At 36.9% G+C, this 26,161-nt stretch overlaps 1 protein-coding gene across 3 annotated transcripts in view; it reads left to right on the top strand.

The window, feature by feature from the left end:
* FBXL17 (F-box and leucine rich repeat protein 17) overlaps positions 1-26,161 on the top strand; it is a 199,798-nt gene that overhangs the window by 35,833 nt on the left and 137,804 nt on the right. For all 3 annotated transcript variants that reach the window (XM_051643658.1, XM_051643659.1, XM_051643662.1), the window contains exon 5: positions 24,287-24,394. In XM_051643658.1, coding sequence (XP_051499618.1) covers positions 24,287-24,394 — 108 coding nt within the window. The remainder of the gene's footprint in view (positions 1-24,286; positions 24,395-26,161) is intronic.

Here is a 26,161-nt window from a genome sequence, read left to right as displayed (position 1 = left end):
AAGCAAGTAACAGGAAAATTACAGCATCATAATCTTAGTGCTTGTAATACTAGAGAGCATTGACTGCTATTCTAAATACTTGTTCCATGTAAGAGCATCTATTCAGCAGTGTGTTCTGCTTTTCTTCATATGAAAAACAACCAAAATCTTACTAGTGTGCTATTGTAATAACTGTATTTAAACAAATTAAATATCTGATTAAATAACATTGCAATTACCAATCTGTGTATGCTACTTGCAGTATTTTTTTTAATTGTAAAAATACTTTTTCTTCGAAATATTTTATCTGTGTGTGCATTTAAGTCCTGAATTTAAGAACCTGTAGTTTCTAAGAGATGACCTGAGTGTCAGTGATTTTGCTTAACAGAAAATTGTTCTGTCTTTTATGTAGTTAAAGGACTAATTAGATGTATAAATTAATGTAAATCTGTTTATGCAGAAACTATTTAACATTTGCAAAAATAGATTAAACTGATTTGTGTTATGCAATGTTTATTAAAAACAGGAAAAAACCCCCTCTGCATTCAGTATTGTCAACGCATTATTAAACTCCCGTCAGCTGTATGTTAAATATCTGGACACGCAGATGTGTACGTGTGTTTATACCTTAATTTTACACTTTGTGCATGTGGCAAATTCTGAGAAATAGAGAATTTGTCAATAATTGCCGGAAATTGACATTTACTTTCCTATAAATAGTTTAAAGGAATTGTTTTGGGATAAGCACAAGTCATGTTCATCTGTGCATGCAATTTAATAACTGAAAATAAGGCTGTTTGCTAAGCCTTTATATCTGGTTCTAAGAGGAAGACATGGCTTATGTTACCCATTCTCAGTGATCTATCTCTTAATCGCTATAGATAAGATTGCATATGTAACAGAGAAAATATTTTTAAATTAATGGAAATAATACCTTTTAAGTGAAAAAAAATCTTTGAGTAAAATTGCAGCTAATTATTCAGTATGTAGTACTACTCAGTTAATATTAAACGGTCTTTTTCTTCTAATAAATGCTAATAAATGTTTTCCTGCAATTTGTATGTGATTAGCCATTATGTGGTTGTTCTTCAGAATTGTAATTTAATATATATTAACCATAGTCCAATTAAAAAAGTGATAGCAGTTTAAATTTATCAACAACAGTGTGGATCTGTAGAATAGAGTCATTGCTGGTACCCTGAAATTGTGGAAGTAGTTTTCTACTGACAACTTGTATACACTATTTTCACACAGTTTGCTTGTTGGTAGTTCCTATTCTGTAATATTAATTTAAAAAGTAGTATTTATGAAGTACTAAAATTTAATATATGCTATGGCAGTTCCAGTAGAACAAATATCAGAATATTTTCTATCTCCTTAATTACAGAAATAATCTTGAGGGGCACTATGTAAACAGTTTTAGGTTTGATGCTCAATAGCTTTGTATTAGAAGTTAGCTGTTTTATTGCTGAATTATCTAATATAAAATTCTTACATACTTAGTGTGCTCCTTAGTTAGTAATGTAATTTTTGTGAATGGTTAAGGTGTGATAATGAGGAAAATAGTAGCACGATACTTTGGGGGGCTTCATGTATCTTGAGATCGTTAGCGATTAAAGACTGTTATTTAGACGATTTCTTTTTCTTTGTTCCTGTGATAACAGACAGTCTTTTTGCTGCTGTGAACATGAAAGTAGCTTTTTAAATGCAGCTTTTTTAGGTCTTCTTTCTCTTTTGTACTCTAGTATAACATCTAATTGTTGGTTCACTGTGAAGGTTATTTAAAATAGATGTTTACTTTTTTTATGTAAAAATGAATCTGTGTAGCTGAAAAGAATGAATTAGTATTAAAGGTCAGACTGTGCAATATAAAATATATTATAACATAAATTTTAATAGTGGATTTTTTGCATAATAGTGTTTTGTTTGAGTGAGTCCCTTTTTTTTTTTTTTTCTTGACTAGCATTACACTGGATGATCCAGGTAGTACTGAAAGGGACTAGGTCCATTTGCTGGATTTATAGCTCAAATCAAACAAAACACATTGCCACCTTACTGTTCACCATTTTTATCTCAGTATAGGGACAACAGTAAACCTGAGGAAAAAGAGAATAAAAGGTACATAAAAGAAAGGACCCTATCACAAGAGAAGGGATCCTTTTTGAAGAGGGACTAATCAAATGACAATGATTAAAAGAGGTCTTTGAATCTTTATTATCTGATGCAGATAGCTGAGCTCTCAAACTTTTACTTACAAGTCACATTTTTCAATGCAGTTTGTCAAAATGTATTTGATTAATCTATCTGACATTTTTAATTGATATTGGAGAACCTTGTCAGAGTGTATGTCATGATTTATGACTTGTTGGCTTTTGATAGTAATACTATATTTACAACTAGCAAAATTTAAACATGCATCTCTTTCTCCTTGAAAGGAGATTTTTCTTTTCTGTTGCTTTTTGTGAAAATATGGCTCTTGAAAAAAAGAAAAACAGGACTTTGCAGGAAAAATCTAGCTCATTTTAGCTTTTTGCAGTCATCAATTAAGAATACTTATTATTGCACTCCAATTCATGCTAATAGTTTGTTCGAAATTTGATTAGAATTTTTTTTTTCTTTGCTGCCTTTGTGTATGGGTCACTTGAAAGACATAAAAATATTTTGAATTAGCATTTATATTTTCAGGTACTACCTAATACATGAAAACATTATTTTACAATCTTAGGAGGTGGTGCTATGCCCAGACAAGTTTATAACTGAAGTGGGCAGTATATAGGCAATACATATACTTAGTTGGGAAGTCAAAGAATTTTTTCACTGACAGAAGGAGCTGGCTAAAAGCCTGCAGAATGTCAATGTAGAGGAAATGTTTGGTTTTTCTGTGTAATAAGCTTTTCAACTTCGTGTAACACTGGAGTTTTCCAAATAGGACAAGCTTTCCTTGTTGCTGTCTTAGATAAATTGCCTAACTCCGCTGGTGCATTATTTCCCAATGGACACAACATTGTTAATGAAAGCTACCACATGAACTGTGTGAAGAGCAGTTACTATTTTCAGTCTGTTTTAAGATTGAGACTTAAGCCTCATGGAAGGTATTACATGAATAGTTCAGGTTTGACTCTTGAAAATACACTAATTTAGGAGGGAGTCAGAATAGCTGGTAAATTATATGCTAAAATGTTTGGGAGTGATTAACACTAAGGAAAAAGAGCCTACTTACACAAGTTCTAGAATTGTCTCTCCATCATTTATCACTGGTCCTGGCTGACTGAGGAGATCCCAGATGACTGGAGGTTGGCCTTTCTTAGCCTTCTTGACTTGCATATTTTGATGCAGTTTTTAATTTAAATGATCATATTTTCAGTGTCTTATGTCAGAACTTTGTTTTATTAAAACAGAAAATTTATTTTGCTTATTAATAGGAATTTAGCAAATATTTTGTCTTAACCTTTTTTTCAAATTGTGGCTGCTGGTCATTTTGCTGCTCCCCAGTTCATATATGTTCTGAAGGCAGAACTTCTGAACTCCTGTTCACTCACAGATAGAAGTGCCTAAAAAATATTTACGAACTAATTTTTCAAAAATTGCTGTTTATCTAAGGAGGAAGTGGGAACAGAGTTAATTCTAAAGGATTCGGCAATTAGGGTGACTTGGGAGCAACCATGACAAAGTTTCAGCTTCACTTCTGTAGTAGTTTGGAGAAGAGAGTTTGAAAAGTCTCCTGCTGAAGGATGGGGATGAAGTTTTTTAAACAGAGCATTTTCCAAGCTGTTTTGTCCTATAGAGTGGTGTTTTTTTTGTGATTTTAATGACACTCTACAGGGAAGATCCTGAGAACCAGACAGCTAAATGTGTCCCAGCTTACAGATATTTTGGGATAATATAACTTTCAGATGATCTTCAATAGAATTAGGAAACTGTTACAATTGTAAAATCTTCAAGAGCCAACTGTCACATATTGTTAACATGTTGTAGGCTGGGATTCTGTGGTTCATAAGTAGGTCCAGGCAGGAATCAAGGGTTTAACTCAGTTTTTTATTCGTATTACTGCCAGGAGCACTTTGTAAACTCAAATGCTTCAGAAAGAGGTGATAATTGCTGTTGTAAAGGAAAATAACTGCTTTATTTCTGGACAGTTTAGGGGAAATAGTTCAAATGTTGGTTCACTGTTAGAGCATGTGTTGACTGAATGTTACAAGACCTTTTAAAATAGTAATATAATCTAACTTATTACTAAAACGACAAATTATTTTCTTCTGTAACACAGGCATATGAATTTGTTTTTTTTGGGGGGAAAGTTATAGTCTAGGACAATGTATTCATTCTCCTTAACTTCTTCTGTTAAGATCTTCTGTTCATCTAAGTTTTTTATTACAAACAGTGGAATAGCTGTAATTTAAATAAATCCTCTCTGATGTGTAACTCAAAAGATGTGAAATATTTGGGTTTTTTCAGAATCCTTAGAAACGAATTATTCGTTGTGTCACTTTCCTCTCTTCCTGTTTTCATTCTTGAGGAAAAACCTGTAACTTTCTAGGGAAATGGGGTGCCACTATTTTGGAGATGTTTTGATTTCCTTGAATAAAATTGCTTTAAACATTAAGTTTTGTAAGCACAGCTATGGTAAGAAAGAGCTGTTTTCTCTTTAGAAATTCTGCAGAGTGAGTGAACTTCAGGGAATGCATACATGGATACCTTTATTACAACTCTTGAGTTGTCCCCCCAGCTTGTTTTGGCAGTGAGGTTCCTATCAGCCTAAACAGATTTTATGTTTATGGTTCCAAAACAATGCATTAGATAGAAAATGGCTCTTAACTAAATAAGAGAAAGAGGATAACGTAATTCAGAAAAAGTACACTTTGATAAGGGCTTCAAAAAATGCAAGGTATTTCTTTGACAAGAGGTATAGTTGCAGGTATGATTATGATAAGCTGATTATTATATTTTATGATAAAAGTGTGATATGTGTTCTTGAACTACACACTTTGAGTTACCTATGGCAACACATATAATGTTTAGTATTACCATGCTTACAAATCTGTACTGTAATGATTCAAAAGTATGTATCTTCCTTTTTACAGCTTCATTTTGACATAGACATGACTTTTCAAACCCTCTTGCCATGGGTCAGGTTTTCAGCACACAAATTTTTACACAAATCAGAAAACTATGGCAATTGAGTGACAAGCTGTCAAAGGTTCCAGATCGATTGTACAGTTCATTGCCCTTAATTTTGCTGAGGAGATAAATGTGAAGAAAAACCCTGAAATTACTCATCATGAATACTGCAGAAATTTGGGTGATTTAAGAATAATTGATACTGACAACCTAATGTTATTTTAGGGCTAGGAAGAATATTGCAGCAATTTTTTTTTTTAGAAATCACCAATGTTAAATAAAACTTTATACCTTAGGAATGTTAATTTGGATGATTGCAAAGATTGTAATGGAAATATGAGTTAAGTGTTAAGGTCTAGAGGAAAGCATGGAAACTTAAAAGTCCTTAGGTAATTTTCATCTCTTACTCTTACAAATACTGTGTGTGGTAAGCAGGTCTAATGTTTAAGTACTCTTAATGGGAAGGATGACGTTGATGGCTGACCCCCAGTGAGTTGCTGCTTGCACCCCAGTCTGGGAGTCTAGCTGGTATGGATTTTACTTTCTTCATTGCAGCCCATATGGTGCTGAGTTTTGCATGAGTAGCTGAACAGCATTGATAGTACACCAGTGTTTTTGCTGTTGCTGAACAGGTGCTTGCACAGCATCAAGGCATTATGTCCAACCACAAACCTCCCAAAGGTCAGTAAAGACTGGAAGAGGATACAGCTTGGATTGCTGACCAAATGGATTTTTCCCTTCTATGTGGCATCATGTTCAGCAATAAAAGTTGAGGGTAAGGGGGAGAATTCAGGACCATTTGTAGTTACAGATCTCAAGCAACTGCTACACATACTGTGGCTCTGCTTTCCAGGAGCTTAGTGGACATTGCCTGCTGCGGCGTAGTGAGAGAATTCCTCTTTTTGCTTTGCTTCCACACACACCTTTTGATTCTTATTATTAAACTTCCATTATCTTCATCCACAGGCATTTCCATCTTACTTTCTCCCCCTGTCCTGTGAAAGAGGAGTGAGTGAGTGGGCATCTGGCAGTTAGCCAAGGTCAGCCCACCACTCCCGTGTAAGATTTCAAAATGGACAGGTGGTCACAGATAGAAGACTTGCAGGATGGAGTATGCTGAAGATGGACTTATTGCAGAAAAAATTAGTAGATTTTTGAGCAGCAGAGGAGTGCCTTTGCTTTGAGGGATGGCTAAGCATGTTGGATCCTTGCAGACTGGATCTCCTCCGGTGTTAGTAGTCGTTCAGTGGAGAATTTAAAAAAAAAAAAAAAGTTACTAATTTTTTCTTTGGTATACAGAAACATAGGGAAGGAGCCTCTGTGTTCTTATGCTGGACTCTATATTTAGCACACCCCCCTTCCCCTCCGGCGCCTCCCAGCAACCTTACTATCTACCTACCTACAAATGTAGTTGCAGCCTTTCATTTTCACTATGACTTCAGTGTCTGTGATTGATTGCTTACTTGCAGAAACCAGCATGTGTGTAATGCTATGAAGACTGTTCTGCTTTCTAGCATTGTCCTATCACTTCTTCCTGATTCTGTGATCATTATATAACTTAATTAAGTGTTATGTGAAAAATAATGTTTGTAGTGAAATTAACAAATTACTGGACTAGCTGGTGTTCACTGCAGAGTTCTTAAGGAACTGAAGCATAAAATACCTGAATTACTAATAGACATCTGTAACCTTTTGCTTAGGGCTGATTTTATTCCCTGAGGGCTGCAGGATAACAGATACAATATTAGTTATTTTGTTTGGTTGGGTTTTTTTGTTTTCATGTTTCTGTCCATAGTCCAGGGAATTATGGGATAGTAAGCCATACAAATGGACTGGACACAGTAGCTGCAGTGATAATAAAAAGTGGAATTTATGGACACTTGAGTAAGATCCATTTGGGAAGAGTGTGCAAATAGCAAATTATTTTGAACAGATTAAAAATTGATAGAAAAAAATCTTTTGGCTGATGTAGTCCATTTTGTTTTCTAAAAGACAGCCAAAAAAAGACACCTATTAAAAGCTTCTCAGGAGATGAAGTATTAGTAGGAAAGTTTTGAATGTAATTTCTGGTTCCTCCCTGTTGGCTGATGATGAGGGTGAAGTTTTTCAATCCTTCCCTGAGGCTATAGCTTGTATTTTAGTCTAAGTTTTGCAAGTAAGAAGAGAGGTGTATGTTCCTCTACCTTATATCTCTGTAGCAGTGAAAGGATGTAGGATTGATTTGTTGACAGGAGTATGTCTTTCTGAAGTGAAAGACTTCTCAGGTTTTTGTCAAAGGCATGTATTTGGGTATCAATTCAAATCTAATTAAAGGAGAATGGTGGGAGTTTTGGGTTTGTTGTTTTTGGTTGTGGTTTTTTTTTAATTATTATTTTGTTTGCCTTTTTTTAGTTTGGTTGGTTGGTTTGTGTTTTTCAGTAACTTCACAGTTGTCACTGAAGTTGATGAATCCCAGTAATCAGAAAACTCAGTTTTCTGAGTGGTCTGAGAACAATATTGTCCCATTTAGGTACTGTCAGTGCAGTACTAATTCAGAAGTGCTTTTCAGGCTGAGGTTTCATGAGTAGTTTTATATAAAACATTGCAAAGCTATATATATAGCTTTGTATACTCAGGTATTCAGAAGTTCTAAAGGGGTAGAGGTAGAATTTATTGAGAAGTAAGTGAAAAATCATTACCACCTTAAAAGATCAGGTGTTTTTGATACTGGAAATGTTCATAGTTTTGCATGCAACTACACTTTTCTTCTTCTGTAGTTTAGCTGCTTGAAAATACTGCTTTAACTTTTAGAGCAGCCTAATGGAAATATATGAAATTATAGTTGAAAGTATTAATTAATAGCATGCTGTGATCTGAACCGAGAGATGTTATAAGATAAAATGCGGTGCTTCAGTGGTAAAAACAAAGGAGTGGAATTAAAGAGATTTGCTATCTTTTTTGACATTGCTTCAGATTAGGTCTGCAACTTGAGGCAGTTGAATCTTTGCCTATATAATGGCAATTTACTGTATAATACCTGTACTATACTATGTGTTTAGTAAAACCTGTGGTGATTGGCTTATGAAGACAGAGCTAAGTAATATGTTTTTAGCAGTATAAGCTTATCAATATAACTTTGCTGTAAAACATTTTTGTCTATTAGAATCCATTATTACTTGAAAAAAAAATGTGGTTTGCAACTGCCTTCCTTTAGAGGACAGCAAAGGATCTTGCTGTGAAAGAAGAAAAATGTAAAAATCAGGTTTAAGTTTTAGAAGGTATTTAAAATCTCCTTCAGTCCTTCCATATTGGTATGTTGCCAAGTTTGCTGTATCAGGTGTTTTCTTAATGCTGTGGTTGCAGGCGTCGTGTAACTGAGGGCGTCTTCTTTATTAAAACAAAAATAATTCAAAAAAATTTAAAAATAATTCCTATATGTTTACAGAGAACAAACCCAGTGTATGAACTTACTAGTGTAAAACAAAAAGATGAAAAAGGTTTTAAATTTATTTATTTTAATTAATATAGTGTGCTGTGTTTGCTAATGCTGTCAACTATATTGTAACAACTGTCGTGTCTATGTATATTTTGCTGCTTATTGTGCTCATTCTTCTAGATTTTACCTGTTCTCGAGGTCCTGAACAGACAGCCAAATAAGATTCTTTGAATGGAAAAGTATTCTTGTAAGATTTAAAATAATGTAAAGACATAAAGCTTTTAAACTATAGATACATTTTTTAACAGTGGTGAACTGTGGATACAAGCTGTATTGCCTTATTCTGCATAAAGTGACCTGGTCTGACAAATACAACACTTTTTCTTCAGTTTTGCTGGGCTTGATTTTATTCAGCTTTGTTCAGTTTCCTTAATGTGAAAAGCCAACCATCTGTAAAGGTACCCTCTTTAGCAAAAGTGTTATGTATTATTTTATGAAAAAGATACTTTATGTACTTATGCCCTCCTGACAAAAAAAAATACATTTGGAGAGAGGAATATGTTTGTAAACATCAGATTATTGCAGCTGAAGATTGAGTTCATTATTTTTATGTATGTTTCTGAAGAAACAGGAGTATGTGAAAGAAGTTGAGATATTATATGTTTATTTTTTAATTAAGTAAGTGATAGAGGATGATAGATGATCTTCTTTGTTCAAACACTTGATGGAATTCTTCAGCTCATCATATGCCTAGATATTGTGATGCAAGAGTTTGTAAGATAGCAGATAAAAAAATGACCAGTGTATCCTGCTGCTACAAAACATGGAAACAGATATATTGGATCATGGAAATGGCTTACAGCAGTCCAAGCACACTAATACAGTGCTGGCCAGTGCAAAAAGAGGATCTGAAAACCCCCTTAGTATTACTAATTGTGTGAAAATATCCTGTTTCTATTGTCAGGGAGGATTTAAGCCCTGGAAATAAGGACTAAGAGATTTTGGTGGAAGGGACTTCTGCTGTTTCTGGAAACTTAAGAAGGTCAGGACCAGAACTGCTGAAAGAACAAGAAGTCTCAGCCTACGAATTATATTCCTCTCTGGTTTAGGTGGTCTGGTTACAAATAAAACCATCTAGGAGGTTTACTCTGCATGTTCTTAACATTAAATGTCAATGCCAGTTGTGTTTGAAGTCTTGCAAAGTATGTTGAAGAAACTAATTGCTGTTTCTTGTCAAAACAAGAAAGTATTGTGATGGAGTAGTTAATGGTTGGTTTTTTTCACAGTTATTTATTTGGTATATATTGTGGCTCTCCCACTGTCTTCTAAAGTGTTTTTCCTGCTCTATTTCTGCCTTGCTAGGAGGTAGGGTAATGCTGTTTCTATTTTAAAAAGGGATGATTAAACAGGGAGAGTGTCTGTTCCCATGTTGCCACCTTCAGCTATATTATAGCTCTTTATCTTGCTTCTAACTAGTCCAGTCCCAACGAGTTTACTGGGTTCTTCTCTAAGTGTTCTTTTGTTCATTTGTCAGAGTAGTAAGTGTTCATGGCAAGGTGCTATCAATGGAGTGGTGGAAGGGTGGCTTCTGTGAGGAGACATCAGGGCTTCTCTGTGCCAGACGCAGGTAGTTCCTGCCAGCTCCAATAGACACAGTGCAGGGTACACCTGAGCTGCTCAGCCAAGATGGTGGTGCCTCTGAAAAAGTGTATTTAAGAAAGGGGAAGAAATGCTGCACAGCTGCTGTGAGAGGGAGGACAGAGGAAAAAATGTGAGAAATAGCACAGGAGACACCAAGGTCAGTGAAGGAGAGGAGGAGGTGCTTCGGGCACTGGAGTAGAGCTTCCCCTTTACCCCTTGGGGAAGACCATGGTGGAGCACATTTCCACACTGCAGCCAGTGGATGTACCCTCAAGGAAGCTGTAGCCATGGAGAACGATGTAGCAGAGCAGGCTCCTGGAGCTATGGCCTGTGGAGGGGAGCCCACAAAGGTGCAGATTTTCTGGCAGAAACTGCAGCCTGTGTGAGCCCCATGGTGGAGAAGTCTGTTAATGAAGGACTGCACCTAGTGGCATTGACCTGCATTGAAGAAGTTAATCAAGGAGTGTATCCTGTAGGAGGGACCCCACACTGGAACAAGGGAAGAGTGTGAGGAGGAAAGAGTAGCAGAGAGGAGCTGTTACGGACTGACTTCAACCCCTATCTATGTACCACCTGGGAATGGGAGGGAGTGGAAGAGTCAAGTCTGTTTATCCTGTAACAGTAATTACTAAGAGCTTTTCCATCTCATTTCCTCTCCTGTTCTGTTGAGTGGAGGGCATGAGAGAGTGACTAAATGAGTGTCTGGTAGCCAGCCATGGTCTGCACACAACTGTCAGTTTTCATAGAATCATAGAGTGCCAAATGGAGGCCCCATCCCTGGAGGTCAGGGTCAGGTTGATGGGGCTCTGAGCAACCTGTTCTAGTTGGAGATGTCCCTGTTTATTGTAGGGAGGTTGGACTAGATGACCTTTATAGGTGCCTTCCAAACCAAGACATTATATGATTCTGTAATTCTAGGAGTGGCTGGAGAGCTGCCCAGCAGAAAAATGTCTGGGAGCACTGGTTGACAGGTGGCTTAACATGAGCCAGCAGTGTGCCCAGGTGGCCAAGAAGGCCAACAGCATCCTGGCCTGCATCAGGAATAGTGTGGCCAGCAGGAGTAGGGAAGTGATTGTGCCCCTGTACTCAGCACTGGTGAGGCTGCTGCACCTTAAGTACTTTGTTCAGTTTTGGTCCCGTCACTACAAGAAGGACATAGAGGTGCTGGAGCGGGTCCAGAGGAGAGCTAGCAAGCTGGTAGAGATTCTAGAGAACAAATCATACAAGGAGCCACTGAGGGAACAGGGGTTTAGTCTGAAGAAAAGGAGGCTGAGGGGAGACCTCATTGCCCTCTACAGGTACGTGAAAGGAGGTTGTAGTGAGACGGGTGTTAGCCTCTTCTCCCAAGTAAATAATGATAGGACCACAGGAAATGGCCTGAAGTTGTGGAAGGGGATGTTTAGATTGGATATTAGGAAGAATTTCTCTACTGAAAGAGTGGTCAGGCACTGGAACAGCCTGCCCAGGGAGCTGGCTGAGTCACTATCACTGGAGGTATTAAAGAAATGTGTATATGTGGCACTTCAGGGCATGCTCTAGAGGCTGAGATTGTGGGGTTTTTTTATTTATTTGGTTGGTTGGTTTTTTTGAGTGGTTGTTTGGTTTGGGTTTTTGTGTGTTGATGTTTCCAACCATGACGATTATGTGATTCTGTGAATTAGTTTGCAGAACAAGGCTCTGGTGATGGAGAGAAGAAACAAAAATAAATTTCTAACACCTTTCCAGATATTACTTTGGGAATAGAAATAACATAATTGTTCTTCTAGTTATACGTATGGGTAGGGTGATGTACATTCTTGCTGTCTGTGTATCTGTTGCTCTCTTCCCCTCTTTCCCACTGCCTGCACCTCTCACCCCCCCAAAAGAAGTCATTAAACAGTGTACTTGGGTACTATGGATGATTATTTGAGAGGTGACCTAATTGATTACTAAGCCAGAAGCTGGATATCTTGAAGATGCATTGATTATGCAAACTACTGGATATTGTGTAGCTTGCTGTTTTCACAAAATTGCAGCTGATTCGTTCAGGAATTCATCAAAAGATTTAAGAGGCTGGCAGTGGTTTTTATATTTTTCAGTAAGGTAGTGGCCCATCTTCCCTTATTGATTTATATGGCTTTTTTTTACAGATCTGGCATAAAAAATTCCTTTTGTGCTCATAATTGTCATATTTACCAGTAATGAAGCCTGGGGTAAAGGTGAAGGGTGTTATCATGGCAAATAGTAGATTGGAGAAAAAAAGTGTTATTATTTTTCAAAAAATCTTGTTGACTAGCTTGACTAGAAAAAAATACTTGATATGTCTATTATGTGTCTATACTGAATTGGATTTATATGTGTGAAGGTGTGTTCATTTTGGTTTGGGTTTTGTTTGGTTGGTTTTTGTCAGTTACGGGTTTTTTTTAAACCTTTGACTTTCTTAAACCAAAATGGGAATTTGTGAATTAACACTGTGTGCTGATTTTGTCTAGGATAGAGTTAAATTTCTTCATAGTAGGTTGTATAGGGCTATGTTTTGCATTTGTGGTGAATACAGCCTTGCTAAAACAGGCTGTGTTAGCTATTGCTGAGCAGTACTTACAGAGTGTCGGTACCTTTTCTGCTTCTCACACCAGGCTGCTAGTGAGCAGGCTGCGGGTGTACAAGAAGTTGGGAAGGGACACAGCCAGGGCAGCTGAGCCCACCTGACTAAAGGGATATTCTATACCAAAGGCCATCATGCTTCAGAATAAAACTCCAGAGGAGTTGAGGTAGGCCAGGCTGCCATTGCTCAAGGACTGGCATCATTCAGTTGGTCGTGAGCAAGTATTTTTTTTATTTTTCCATCACTTGTTTTTCTTGATTTGGGGTTTTTTCCATCTTTGTTGTTTTCTTTCCCCCTTCTTTTTCTTTAACTGTTGAACTGTCTTTGCTCAGCCCATGAATTCTCTCACTTTTACCATTTTGATTTGCTCTGCTGTTCAGCAGGGTGAGGGCTTGAGGGAGTGACTGTGTGGTGCTTAGCTGGCTCCTGGGGTTAAAGCAGGATATACTGACTTAGTGATTTAAGTAAAGTTCAAGAACTTCCTTTTGTTTTTTTTCTTTCTTTTTTTTCTTGCTTACTTGTTCCTTACTTTTGTTTTATTTTGCCTTTTTCCCCTTCCTGTCATTGTAGTGGCCTAGAGATGAGCAACAGTTTTGATCTCTTATTCTCTGAATGTGCTGAACTCTGGGAGGCCTAACAGGTGTGTGGTTTTGTGGGTTTTGTTCCTTCTTTTAAAGCTGAATTGTTGAATTTTAGCACCATCTTATACTGGTCCTGCCATTATCACATGGCGTGCAGGACTTCACACAAGCCTGTCAGCTGCAGAGTTGTGGATCCATATAATGAGACTCTTTTGATTTATCCTCTCTGCATGGAGGTCTGCTTCTGCAGTAGACGTAATCAGAATTATAGCCTGCTTCCAATCATAACTAATAAAGCAGTCCCACTTGCATTTCACATCAGCAAGATCCTGTTCCTGAATGGAAGTGTGCAGTGGTAGACTGAAATAATCTGAACAGATCTTTCATGTATAGTCTTTAGACAACGTATAAGGATAAACAAAATCAAATTAACTCATGTGGATGTTCACATAATATCAACTACTTGCTTCTCATACCTTTTGTAATGTCTCAGCCATAATTTTCTAGACCTGTTTCAAGTTCTGCCTCAATATTATGACAGAGGGACTCATTCTTAATTTCTAGTTTCTCGATCTGTGTGCTTCTCTTTCTCACCTCCTTCACTTACTACTGTGTCAGTGAGGACCCTTATGAGATGATTTGTCTTCCATTTTAGTCCTTGGTGTTGGAAATGTAAAATTATTTAATTCAGATGACAAAAAGGTAAATAGCTATCTTTAATATTTTAAAGTGCCTTCCTGACTATATTTTATTTGGGCTTGTTCTTATATATCCTCTCTTTCTTTTGCCATCTGTATCCAGTTCAGCACTTCCAACTTAACTCTGATAGATGAAAATTAGTGATGTAAATTATACCTACTGGGTGGACCACTGTACTTATGATTTTCTACCAAATAGCACTGATTAATTCCTTGTTCATCCAGCTTTCAGAAAGGAAAAAAATCAAGACTGCTTTAAATATTACAAGAACAAATAAAGCAAAAAATAAATCCCCGACTTTTGTGTTTTGACGAACTACTTGGTGCAAAAACCTCTTTAAAAAAAAATAAAAAACCCAAGTATTTTATAAAGAATTTTGGTAGATTACCTTTCACCAGCTATAAGCACCTTCTCTTTAATGCTTTTTGGAGGTATTGTTTCCCTTGCTATTATAATTAAGAGTCCTATATTTAAGAATTATAGTAGATAAATTAGGAAAAATCTGCATAGGCTTGCACTATTATAAAGATAAAACAGGAACACTGTTCTTCTTAGGCGGTTGTTCAATTCTCTTAAAAATTAGGAACAAACATTAAATCCAAATGCATTCTAGAATATTACCTGATAAAATTTTAATTCCTGTAAGCGGAGTATTCAACTGAGTATACCACAAAACTATTTTTTTTTGTTTGTTGGTTTGTTTTGTTTGTTTGTTTTATGCTTATGGTATTGTAAAGTATTTGATGTTATCTGAATAAAGTTGATGAGACCAACGGGTAATTAGGACATAAAATAAAATACTGCTTCCAGTTCTTTACATTGGTCCTTACATGCTTGTCTGTCTTTTCCTCTCATATCATGGGCAGATATTAATGCTAATTCCTGAACTAATGTATGAGGATGAAGGAGAGGATAGCAGTGCAATCCTCTTCACTCCTCCTCTCAGTTGTGGAGTAGTTAGTTTTGCATAGAGCCTCATCAGGAGAGAATGTTTTGGTGGAGTTTGAGGTAGCCAGGGGCACACAGGGCAGGAACTTGAGGCAGATGTCACATTCTCATCTCAAAAGGAGACAGCCACAGGGTTAGAACCATTCAGATTGGAAAAGACCCTTGGGATCACTGAGTCCAACCATCATCCCTTCTCTACAAAGTTCTCCCCTAAACCGTATCCACCAACACCACATCCAGGGATGGTGACTTGTTCAAGAACTCCTTCCTTCTGCCCTTGCCTTGGGGTGTGCCTCCATCAATCTATTTTGCTGTCACATTCTCTGATGCTTCTTAACCTTTTTGCCTCCTCCCTCAGTTCAACCACCTGCCTGAACAGGTCATTTACTTGCTCATACCTCACACAAGCTGTGTCACTGGCTCCCTCTGGTACAAGTGCCAGGCTCAGGCATTCGCTGCAGTTGGAGACCTTCACGGCCTCATGTCTGCATGAAAGCTCAGTCTGAGTTCCTACATTCTTCCTCGCTGCAGCTTATGGTTATGTTGTGACCATGATGGTTTGTCTAGCTATAAGAAAGCAACCACTGTTTGCTGCTCCTCGCGTGTCCTCACGCACACCCATGCTAAATGGCTTGGGCTGACCCACTCCAGCCGGCTCGGGCTGCTCTCTGTGATGGCAGCTGCCAGTGCCACTGTTGCTCTCCAGTCTGTGCTGCTGCCTGGTCTGACCACTTCACAGATACAAGGCAGCAGGGACATGAGTAGTGCCAGACCCAGTTCTGTATTCTGGGATGCTGCTTCAGGCAGCTAAGACCTCCCCTGAGTCCATGCTTTAATTACTACATTAGTCATGTGTGCTGTAAATTGTTGATTCTGATGGAATAACTCATATTATAATACAGGCTCTGCTTTTGTACTTAATGTTTATGTTTCAGCTTAAGTGTGAAGACCAATTTCAAGAAACTGGTTTATGAAATAAATTAATATTTGCAAATTAAATTAATCTCGTAATACTGTAGAGTAATTTTTGTCATTTAAAGTGATAGATTAATGATCGTCCCTTTGAGTTTACAGTTTAACAAATTTTACTGCCTTTAGTATGCAGCAGTGTTTGATTTAAGGGAAGACTGCATTTGGTTTGTATAAAGATTTTTTTAATAACTAAAAGAAACCATTCAAAGTTTATAAATGCAGATTGTGGAAAAAATTGAAGATAAAGCCTAAACTTTATGAATTTGTATATATATTAAATAATGTGGATAATTTCCTTTTCAGTTAGATTGCTTCCTTGAGAGATGAAGGAATTGAAATATTTATATTTCTCAGTTTTGGGTGTTTATAAAAATTGGCAGTGCTTCTTAAATCTGCTCTTACTACTGCAAGTTAAAGATGACAGTTGTTGAATTTCTTTTATGACTAAGCAAATGACTACATTTATCCATATATGTTACTAAATGTGAAGAAATATGTATTACATCTCAGACCAGTTGTTTAAGATGAGACTTGCCCTGCTGCTGTTCGGTAATGAAATGTGAGTGTCCTGAAAAACTGAACATGATGACAGATTATCTGTGCCTTATTTTTATCAATGTTCTCTAATTGCAGTAAGGGGTCATGGGTTAAATGAATCTTTGCCAATAAAAATTACTTTGTCAGAGCATTTATGACAAGTATAATTTAAGCTGATGCTTGTGGAAGGCAGATGATATATCACTACTATTGAAGAGAGAAAATCTTTCCAGTGTAAGTTTGAAATAAATCTTTTAAACATAAACTTTGTTTTTCACGTTATCTGCTTTGTGTTTCCTCAGGGAAGGAGAGCAAAAGAGCCTTTTAACAGGATTTGTGCTGTTTGTAAGATACGGTTGTGCTGTATTCCCATTTAATTTAAAATTAGTTTGGTTTATATTTGTGGTCATATCAAATAGCATAATTGGTTTAAAATACATTGTATTTCTGGAATAAGGTTAGGAACCAATGCTAAGGAGTGCACCGTCATGTATGGTGGAACTTTAGAACTATAAATAAATTTTTTGAGTGTTGTAGCCTCTTGTAGAAATAAATTTAAAAATTAAATCGAATTTGGAATTTAATTCAAAAGGGGTTAAAGCAATTTGCTTGTAATTTCTTACTAGTTGGATTAGGAAGGTGCATGTAATCTTAAATGTTAGTAAATGTGCACTTGTGACCAAGAAGGCCATATCACCCCCAGTAATACCCTGGGGTGCGTTAAGAAGACTGTGTCTAGCAGGTCAAGGGAGGTTCTCCTCCCCTTCTACTCTACCCTAGTGAGACTCCACCTGGAGTATTGTGTCCAATTCTGGGCTCCCTAGAGGGACAATGATTCACTTGAGGGAGTCCAACAGAGGCTACAAAGTTGATTAAGGGACTGGGACATCTGTCTTACGAGAAAAAGCTGAGAAACCTGGAGCTGTTCAGTCTAGAGAAGGCTGAGAGGGGATCTTATTGTTGTATTTTCCTTAGTAAAGGAGGACCAGGTTAGAGACCACTTGGCCAGCTGGACATACATAAGTCCATGGGCCCTGATGGGATGCACCTGTGAGTACTGAGAGAGCTGGCAGAGGTTATTGCTAGGCCACTCTCCATCATCTTTGAAAGGTCATGGAGAACAATGCATGAGGACTGGACTCTCCAGTTTTCAAAAAAGGCAAGAAGGAGGACCCAGGGAACTACTGGCTGGTTAGTCTCACCTCTGTCCCTGGGAAGGTGGTGGAGTGACTCGTTCTTGATGTCATTTCTAAACACACTGAAGAACAGTTATTGGAAGTGGTCAGCTTTTACCAAGGGCAAATAATACTTGACCATCCTGCTAGCCTTCTGTGATGACATAACTGGTTAGCTGGATGAGAGGAGAGCAGCAGATGTCATCTACCTTGACTTCAACAAGGCTTTTGACACTGTCTCCCATAACATCCTCATTAGGAAACTCAGAAGTGTGGGCTAGATGAGAGAACATTGAGGTGGATTGAGAGTAGGTCAAGAAAGGTCATTCTCCCCCTCTACTCTGCCCTGGTGAGGCCACATCTGGAATACTGCATCCAGTTCTGGCTTCCCCAGTTCAAGAGAGACAGGCAACTCCTAGAGAGAGTCTAAGATGATTGGGGGATTGGAGCATGTCCCTTAGGAGGAAGGGCTGAGAGACATGGGACTCTTTAGCCTGGAAAAGAGAAGGCTGAGGGGAGACCTTATTAATGCCTGTAAGTATCTAAAGGGTGGGTCCAATGAGGACGGAGCCAGACTCTTGTCAGTAGTTCCCAGTGACAGGATGAGGGGCAACAGGCACAAGCTGGAAAGTAGGAAGTTCCATTTAAACGTGAGGAAAAGCTGCTTTACAGTGAGGGAGACATAGCCCTGGGACAGGCTTCCCAGGGAGGTTGTGGAGTCCCCTTCTCTGGAGATGTTAAAGAGCCACTTGGTTGCAGTCCCATGTATGTGCTCTAGGTGATCCTGCTTTAAGAGGGGAGTTGGTCTATATGATCTCTAGAGGTCCCTTCCAACTCTGATAATTCTGTGATTCCATGATAAATATCTGAAGGGTGGGTGTCAAGAAAGAGGGGTCCATCTCTTTTCTGTCGTGCCGTGTGGTAAGACAAGGGGCAGTGGATGCAAGCTAGAGCACAGGAGGTTTCACCTCAACATGAGGAAGAACATCTTTACTGTGAGGGTTTATGGAGCACTGGAACAGGATACCCAGAGAGGTTGCGGATTCTCATTCTATGGAGACTTTCAGTACCTGTCTGGATGTGTTTCTGTGTGACCTGCCCTAGGTTCTTTGGTGGTCCTGCTCTGGCATGGGAGTTGGACTCGATGATCTCCTGAGGTCTCTTCCGTGAATCATTCTGTGATTCTGTATGTTTTAGTTTCATAGTATAAAATATACTAGTATTTAACTTCTAGTGTAATACTGTGATCTCTGTGCCTCTGATAAAAAGAAATTTAAAAAGTATTAGTCAAGAGAGAGACAATGTCCTCTTTCCCTGTGTGGCAAAGAGGGATCATCTAATCATAATTCTAGCCTTTGTTTCCATCTTCACCCTTTTGGCAAAGTGCAATAAATTCAACGACTTTTACCTTGCATCAAGCTGTTGGTGATTACGTTTTAGAATAAAGCAACATGAATTATAAGCTAAAGCAAGAAGAACCTATGTAAACACATATCTGTGGTCTGTCAGTTTCCCTCAAAATTTTTTCATTGCAGTGATTTTTTTTTTTGTTAATTATTTTCATTTATTGTTATGTTGTGTCTTCTCTGCTGATGGAACAGTAATAGCCTGGCTGCCTTTGTTTACAGTAGATACAGATATTTCTGTATATGAGCAATGTCTTTATGATTCTTTTTTTGTATGTGTCACATCTTTGTGTATGTAATTGAAGTCACCTGTTAGCTGGTAAGCTGAGTTAGTCCAGGTTAAATGCCTTTGCTCCATGTGATTTGACTGTAACTTGTGAAATGAATGTATTTCAGGAGTTTTGTTAAAAATGAGGAAAAGTATGCCTGAGGTTAGCCTCACTGCACATTACTTACATTGCAGTGTCCCTGTTTAAATAAGAGAATATGGTGTTCCTTCTGTGCCTGCTACTATTTATATTACTGTCTTTTTTTCAATTCTTTCTGTTTGAGCTTCTCTAAGTTGATTTGTTTTGGGTTTTTTTTTTGGTGTTTTGGTTTGTTTGTTTTTTAATTGCAAGGCTTTCTAGTTGGAATTTAAGTGGTTTGTGTTGTTGTACCTCAAACTTTGTTTTAGAATTATCATCATTGCTTCAGAACTTTTCCCTCCTTAAATTATTGAATAGAATGTAAAATAAGAATCTAATTGAGAGTAGTAAAAATACCGAATTTCCATAAAACAATGCATAATTGGAATTCATATATAACAGGCTGCAATACCAAAAAAAAGACAATTATTAAACCATATCTTAGTTGTCATGGACCTTTTTGTAAAAGCAAAATCTGTGTCATTAGTTTCAGACCACTGTATTTCTCATTCACAATGCTTTAGTGCAAAACTTACTAATCTGTTTCATCATCCTGTATTACTATTTCAGAGTATAACTAACATCACACAAGACAGGATGAATGAAAGTCAATGAAGTTCACTAATCAATCAAATTATTTAAGTCTCTTGAAGAACAATACTGTGATCTAGAGAAGAACTGGCTGTGAATTTCTGTATCTTTGCTGACAAGGGTCATTTCTATAAAAGTGCACCATATTTTCTGTTATAATCTGGTTTTAGATTATTTTAGTCAAATGTTTATGTTCCAAAATATTTTGTAGCTTGCTGAAGTCTTATTTGTAATACACATTTCATATATATCTTCTGTCTCCTGGGTGGTGAAGAAGCCTTTGAGGAAAATGTAGCATATTGTTATATATTGCATTATGAAGAGACGGTCTTGAGATTGCATACTGCTTGCATACATGACATTGGTAATTTTCCATGCATTTTTTCATCAGTCATTTATCTTTCTGCAGAACAGGCTGTCTCTTGGGAGCACGAAACACATTTGAACAGTAAAAGAGGTTACTATTTCTGGCACATACTTTAGTAGAAATAATGAGCTAGCCTACATGTTTTGAGTTCAAATATAAAAGTTCAATTTTGTATACAAGCAATCTGTGCTAGACTTTGCAGATGATAAAACAGAAGAATGTCTGATTAAGCAGAATAGTTGTTCTCAGTCTTAGAAACTTACTTGAGCTTTACATTTAGTTTTGTTGCTTTCCTTTCAGTGCTGTCTAACTCTTTTTCTCCCTTAGACAAATAGCACTAATGAAAAATAGTGCTTCTGCAGACTGACCTTTTGTTTTGTTTTGTTTTGTTCTGTTTTATTTTGGGTTTTGAGCTATGTATAAATAAGAACATAGGACTCAGTTGTCAGTTCCGCTTAACTGAAGACTAGGAAATTGTACTTGACTGTAATGCTATACATGTTAAAAAATAAATTCCGAACTGTTATGTGTTCTTAGTCTCCACTAGCCCTACAAAAAGGACGACAAAGAGATCCAATGCAAATTCTATTTTTACCCTTTCATCAAGTGTTTCGTTTACAGATGTTGTGATGTGATACTTCCATACATAGTGACTAATATTAATTTTATAAGAAGCCATTCTTGTGAAATTGCAAGTGTGTGTGCATATGTATATATATAAATGTGTAGGTATATTTTCCTTCCCAACTAATACAATCGTGGGAGAGTGTAGTCGTGTGTTAAGAGTAGCTAATCAAATAGAATATCAAGTGGCCTTCACAACAGGCTGAGTGGGAATCAAGTTACTAAAATATCAGTTGCTATAAATGACATAGGGTGTAAAAAAGAAGTAATACATGCCTGGAGAGTGGTATAGAAAAGAATGCTGTGACATTTCAGTGCTGATCAAGAACATTTTTACCGTGTTTACCAATAACACTTGCAGTCAGTTTCTGCAGGTGTTGAAGATTTGTTGACTCACAGCAAAGGACAGGATCTCTTATTGAACTGAGCTTAAAGACAGAAACAGGTTTAATTTACTGCCTTATTTATAAGTCAGGGTTTAACAAAAGAAATTGCTGTTTGCAATAGCAAAATCCCTGTCTAAAGTGGTGTGGTTCTACCACAGTAATTTCAAAACATATTCAAGAAATGTCATGCCACTTTTGACAGACTGTAGTTTTTTTTTTTTTCTAAACTGAGAAAATCATGGGGCTTGCACAGCGTACATTGGTAATGAAGAATCTTTTTCTGGTACTGCATAAATGGGTACTGCATAAATAACAAGCAATGAAGAATTTCACTGCTGATCTGTAAATTATTTAATATATATAGCTGCAAGCTACTATTACTAACTTTCATCAAAACTGTTTATTTAACACACTTTATTTAGAATGTAGGAAATTTCATAGTAATAACAGAAGGTATTTAAATTCATGGTAGTTTTAATATTTTTTAATCATTTTTTTATCATCAATATCATTTTTTTTTAAGTCTTCATGCAGCCACATCATAAAATGGTTAGGGTTGGAAGGGACCTTAATAGCATAGGCATAGCACCTTTTCTTGGTTCTTCTACCACTGGAAGAAGGAAATTGTCCTCAGTGTATTCCAGGAACTTCCTGGATTGCTGGTGTCTTGGTGTGTTGTTCCTTCAATAGATATCAGGGTGGTTGAAATCCCCTATGAAAACCAGAGCTTCTGAACTTGAAGCTGCTCCTGTCTGTTTATGGAGGACTTCATCCACTCAGTCTTCCCTGTCAGCTGGCCTGTAGCAGGCTCCACTATGATACTACCTTCCCTTTAACCCTGTCCTATAAGCTCTGTTGACATCTCATCCATCCCCAGGCAGAGATCTTTGGACTTCAGCCAGTATATAGCCAGCTGCTAAGCTCTGTAATATATTTGTCATGTTAGGCATTTATGCTGTTGTTTTTTTCCTTTCTGCATTTTCTTGCAAGCCCTAGCTTGCAAGAAACCTTTCTGCAAAGGAGAATCATACTCTAATCCTCTGTAGAGATAAGAGGGTAAAAGTGTAACAGGGTCCTTCTTTTGTATTATCAACTGAAACCTCCCCCTCCTAGGCTGCAGATAGAGCTCTAAATCATGCAAATCTATAAGTTGTTTACTTCTGATAGTATTTTTCAAAGGTTTTCAGTTGTCAGTATCTTAAAATTCCCAAATAGTTTGTGTGAATGTCCTTAGCTCCGATGAGTGTGCAAGAATAAAAATGTAAGAGCATATCAGATCAAAGAAGAAATATCTTACTACACTGTTGGGTTTTTTTTTGTTCAAGTAGGTAGACCTGGGACATGGGTCTAAGCAGGTCTGACATGGTAGCTACTCAATTTGTGATTTAATCTGTTTAGCTGACCCTTTTTCCCTTCCTTTCAGCCTGTTTTCAGTTTCATTGGCTTCTAAATACACAATACCAAAAGGTTCACATCTTATTTTTATTCAGCAGATACACAGCAATAAAAATCTTGGTTCACTGAGAAATTGTTGCTTTGATAAAGCTGCATTAGACCTATAAACCATGTTCACTAACGTCAAACCAATACAGCTTATATGTAGTGTTGTACATGTGATCTTGTTGGCCTTCCTTGTCTGGGCTATCTTTTCAGAAATCATTTTTCCAGAGTCGTCACCAGTGTTTCCAAGTCCTGCTAGTGTGGAGTTAAGTGATAGGTTAGTCAGGCAAGTTGGAACTATAGATAAAGGTGACCAAGAGCAGAGCATGAAAAGTGTTCTGGTTTATGTATTCATGTGAGGCTCAGTTCTTGACCAGATATTCCAAAACTTGATTTGTTTCTGAGTTCTGTGGTAACAAGAAGATATCCTTACAAACCCAGAATGTCCTCTGCATTCAAGACTTACAGTTCCAGACATAATGAGATGTTCCTGAGTTTTTGGCTGGAAAATACAAGGTTTGTCCCAATATCAGTATAGTTTTCCATTACTGTCATTTCCACTGGAAATGCATGCTCCTCAGGGAAAAAAAACTCACCTTGTTTAAAGGAAGATATGCTAGTGTCTGAAGTTTACCCATGTCAATACTCTATTTTTTACAAAATTCACAAAATTTTATTCTTCTTAATATTTTGTCTACCTACAAAACATTATATTTATCCAGTAGATTGTTTCATAGTTGTTGAATTTTATTAGATAAACTTACTTATAAAGAAAAGTAGTTGTAAAAATAAATACATCACAATTATAAAATAGGTAACATCTCCAGTCAGTTGATAACTGACACAATGGTATATTACCATGAGATACAAGTCTGATGTGTTAAACAGATGTAATTATCTCTTTAAGTTAAAATAATGGATTTCTTTGTCTTAGTTAAAATACTTGGGAATTGAACATATATTTAAGATATCACATAATTAAAGTGATACCTAGAGTCAATGGTGGATTTAGCAAGAGTCTGCAGGATGGCAATAATGTAATTTGTTATTTTATTTTTGTATTTTGTTTGTGAAAGTAGCAGAGAGAAGGGTCTCGTGTTACTTACAGATAAACAGGATGACAATAATATTTGAATTTGTGGCCATCATCTTCTCTTTTGTTCCATTTATTGTCCTCCTCTGAGAACGTGATCCCTCTCTGCCAAAGATGGTATTTTCCTTTCCTTTTCATGTGCCTATATGGATATATATATATTTACCTTATATTTTCTCTCAAACTTTTAATAAGTAGTATAGTGATGACAGTAATAAAAGTATACATGAGAAGCTTGCCATTGTTACAGAGGAACTGGTTAGACAGTATTAAGTGTGTGCTATATCACCTATTCAACTGTTACCTGTGTATCTTTTCTGTAGGTGACAGATCAGTCAGTGAAGGCTTTTGCTGAACATTGTCCAGAGCTGCAGTATGTTGGTTTTATGGGCTGCTCTGTTACGTCAAAAGGAGTCATTCATCTCACCAATGTGAGTATCGTAAGTACTTTAAGCTAGTCCTAAGTGTGTTTGACGATTGCTAAACCATAGGTATCAGCCAGGGTAAGTCTATACACATGATGAATAACACCGTCATGGATACAAATCTCACAAGATAAATGAACTTTGCATTTGTTGTGCAGACACATTCTTATTTCCTTGTGTAAAAGCACAGTGGCAAAAATGTGTTCAAGGGATGATACCTTTTCTCAAAACTAATAATACTGTTAAAATACCTAATTATACCAGATTACATTGCAAACAAAACAAACTTCCGTAACTGGAAGTGCAAACTTTTTAGTGCAAAAGATTTAGATAGAACTCTTTCTGCAATAGTATATTGGCTATGCACATACATTTTATGTATATCCATCTTTGTATTTTAATATAGATAGTGTGACAGATACTTTTTATTTCTTTTCTTTTTTCTTTTTTGTAAGAGGAGTGATTTGTGGGAGAACTAACTAGAGCAAACCTGCAGAAAATAATGGAAGCATTCAATAAAATTAATTATTTGGTTGAAGTGGACAAACAGTGTATTCATTAAAGTTCATAACTGAAAGCAAATTCAGGGATAACAGGAAAATTGCGTCTGGAATAGATAAATTATTATTTATAGCTAAGAATTTTTTTACAAGTCCAAATGGGAAGATGGAACTTACTGTAACTGGTAAAGATGACTGTAGAATGGGTATTGAATATGAAATGTTCTGGTAAACATAAAAATGGTTGAAGAGATATTGAGGTAGCAAGTGAAAAGCTTATTTGATGAAGACACGCTTGATGAAAGTAGAGGTGTTTTGATGCAGGTGTGTAGCTCTCTTGTTACACACAATCATTCAGCATATCTGTAAAATATTTTCAGCAGTTTAGGGCAGCTCAATAGCTGCAGATACAGAAGAATTGAAAACATTTTGGGACACATGCAAAAAGAAATAAGACAGCAAAATTAATCTGCATGGTAAAGTTATTGTACCCCAAAGAATGTAATTTGAAAAAGACTCTGTATATTAAAATTATGTGTAAATAGGGGCATGTGTTTGTGGAAGAAAGAAGACAATAACTTCCATATCCTATGAAAACTATGTATGTATAGCTATAGGTAATTTTTATATACAAAACATAAGCGTAGGAAGTACATAATTTAGAAATCTGACATAGACAGATTATGTAATTCAAGGCTTTGTGGGAAAATCCTACTCAGATAGCTTTTCAGGTTCATGCTTTGATTACTGCATTATTGTCTAGATTTATCGAGTATTTCATAGGTGTCTTACCCTTCAGTGAACTGACTTTATAATCCCATGTATTTGATTCAAGAAAAGTAAAGATCCTGATTCTTTCTAGTAATATTTAGTTCTGATTTTCATGTGGTTTATTAAATTAATAAAAATCCTGATTTACACAGAAATGACACTGTTGTATGTAGTCACAGAATCAAAGAATCCTAGGGGTTGGAAGGGACCTTGAAAGATCATCTAGTCCAACCCCCCCACCAGAGCAGGGTCACCTAGAGTACATCACACAGGAAGGCGTCCAGTTGGGTCTTGAATGTCTCCAGTGAAGGAGACTCCACAACTTCTCTGGGCAGCCTGTTCCAGTGCTCGGTCACTCTCACAGTAAAAAAAATTTTCCTGATATTCACATTGAACCTCTTATGCTCCAGTTTGCATCCATTACCCCTTGTCCTATCACTAGACATCACTGAAAAAAGCTTAACTCCATCTTCCTGACACTCACCCTTTACGTATTTGTAAA

This window comes from Apus apus, chromosome Z, assembly GCF_020740795.1.
Source record: "Apus apus isolate bApuApu2 chromosome Z, bApuApu2.pri.cur, whole genome shotgun sequence".
Taxonomy (NCBI): Eukaryota; Metazoa; Chordata; class Aves; order Apodiformes; family Apodidae; genus Apus; species Apus apus.
This window is presented reverse-complemented; position numbering and strand designations above follow the sequence as displayed.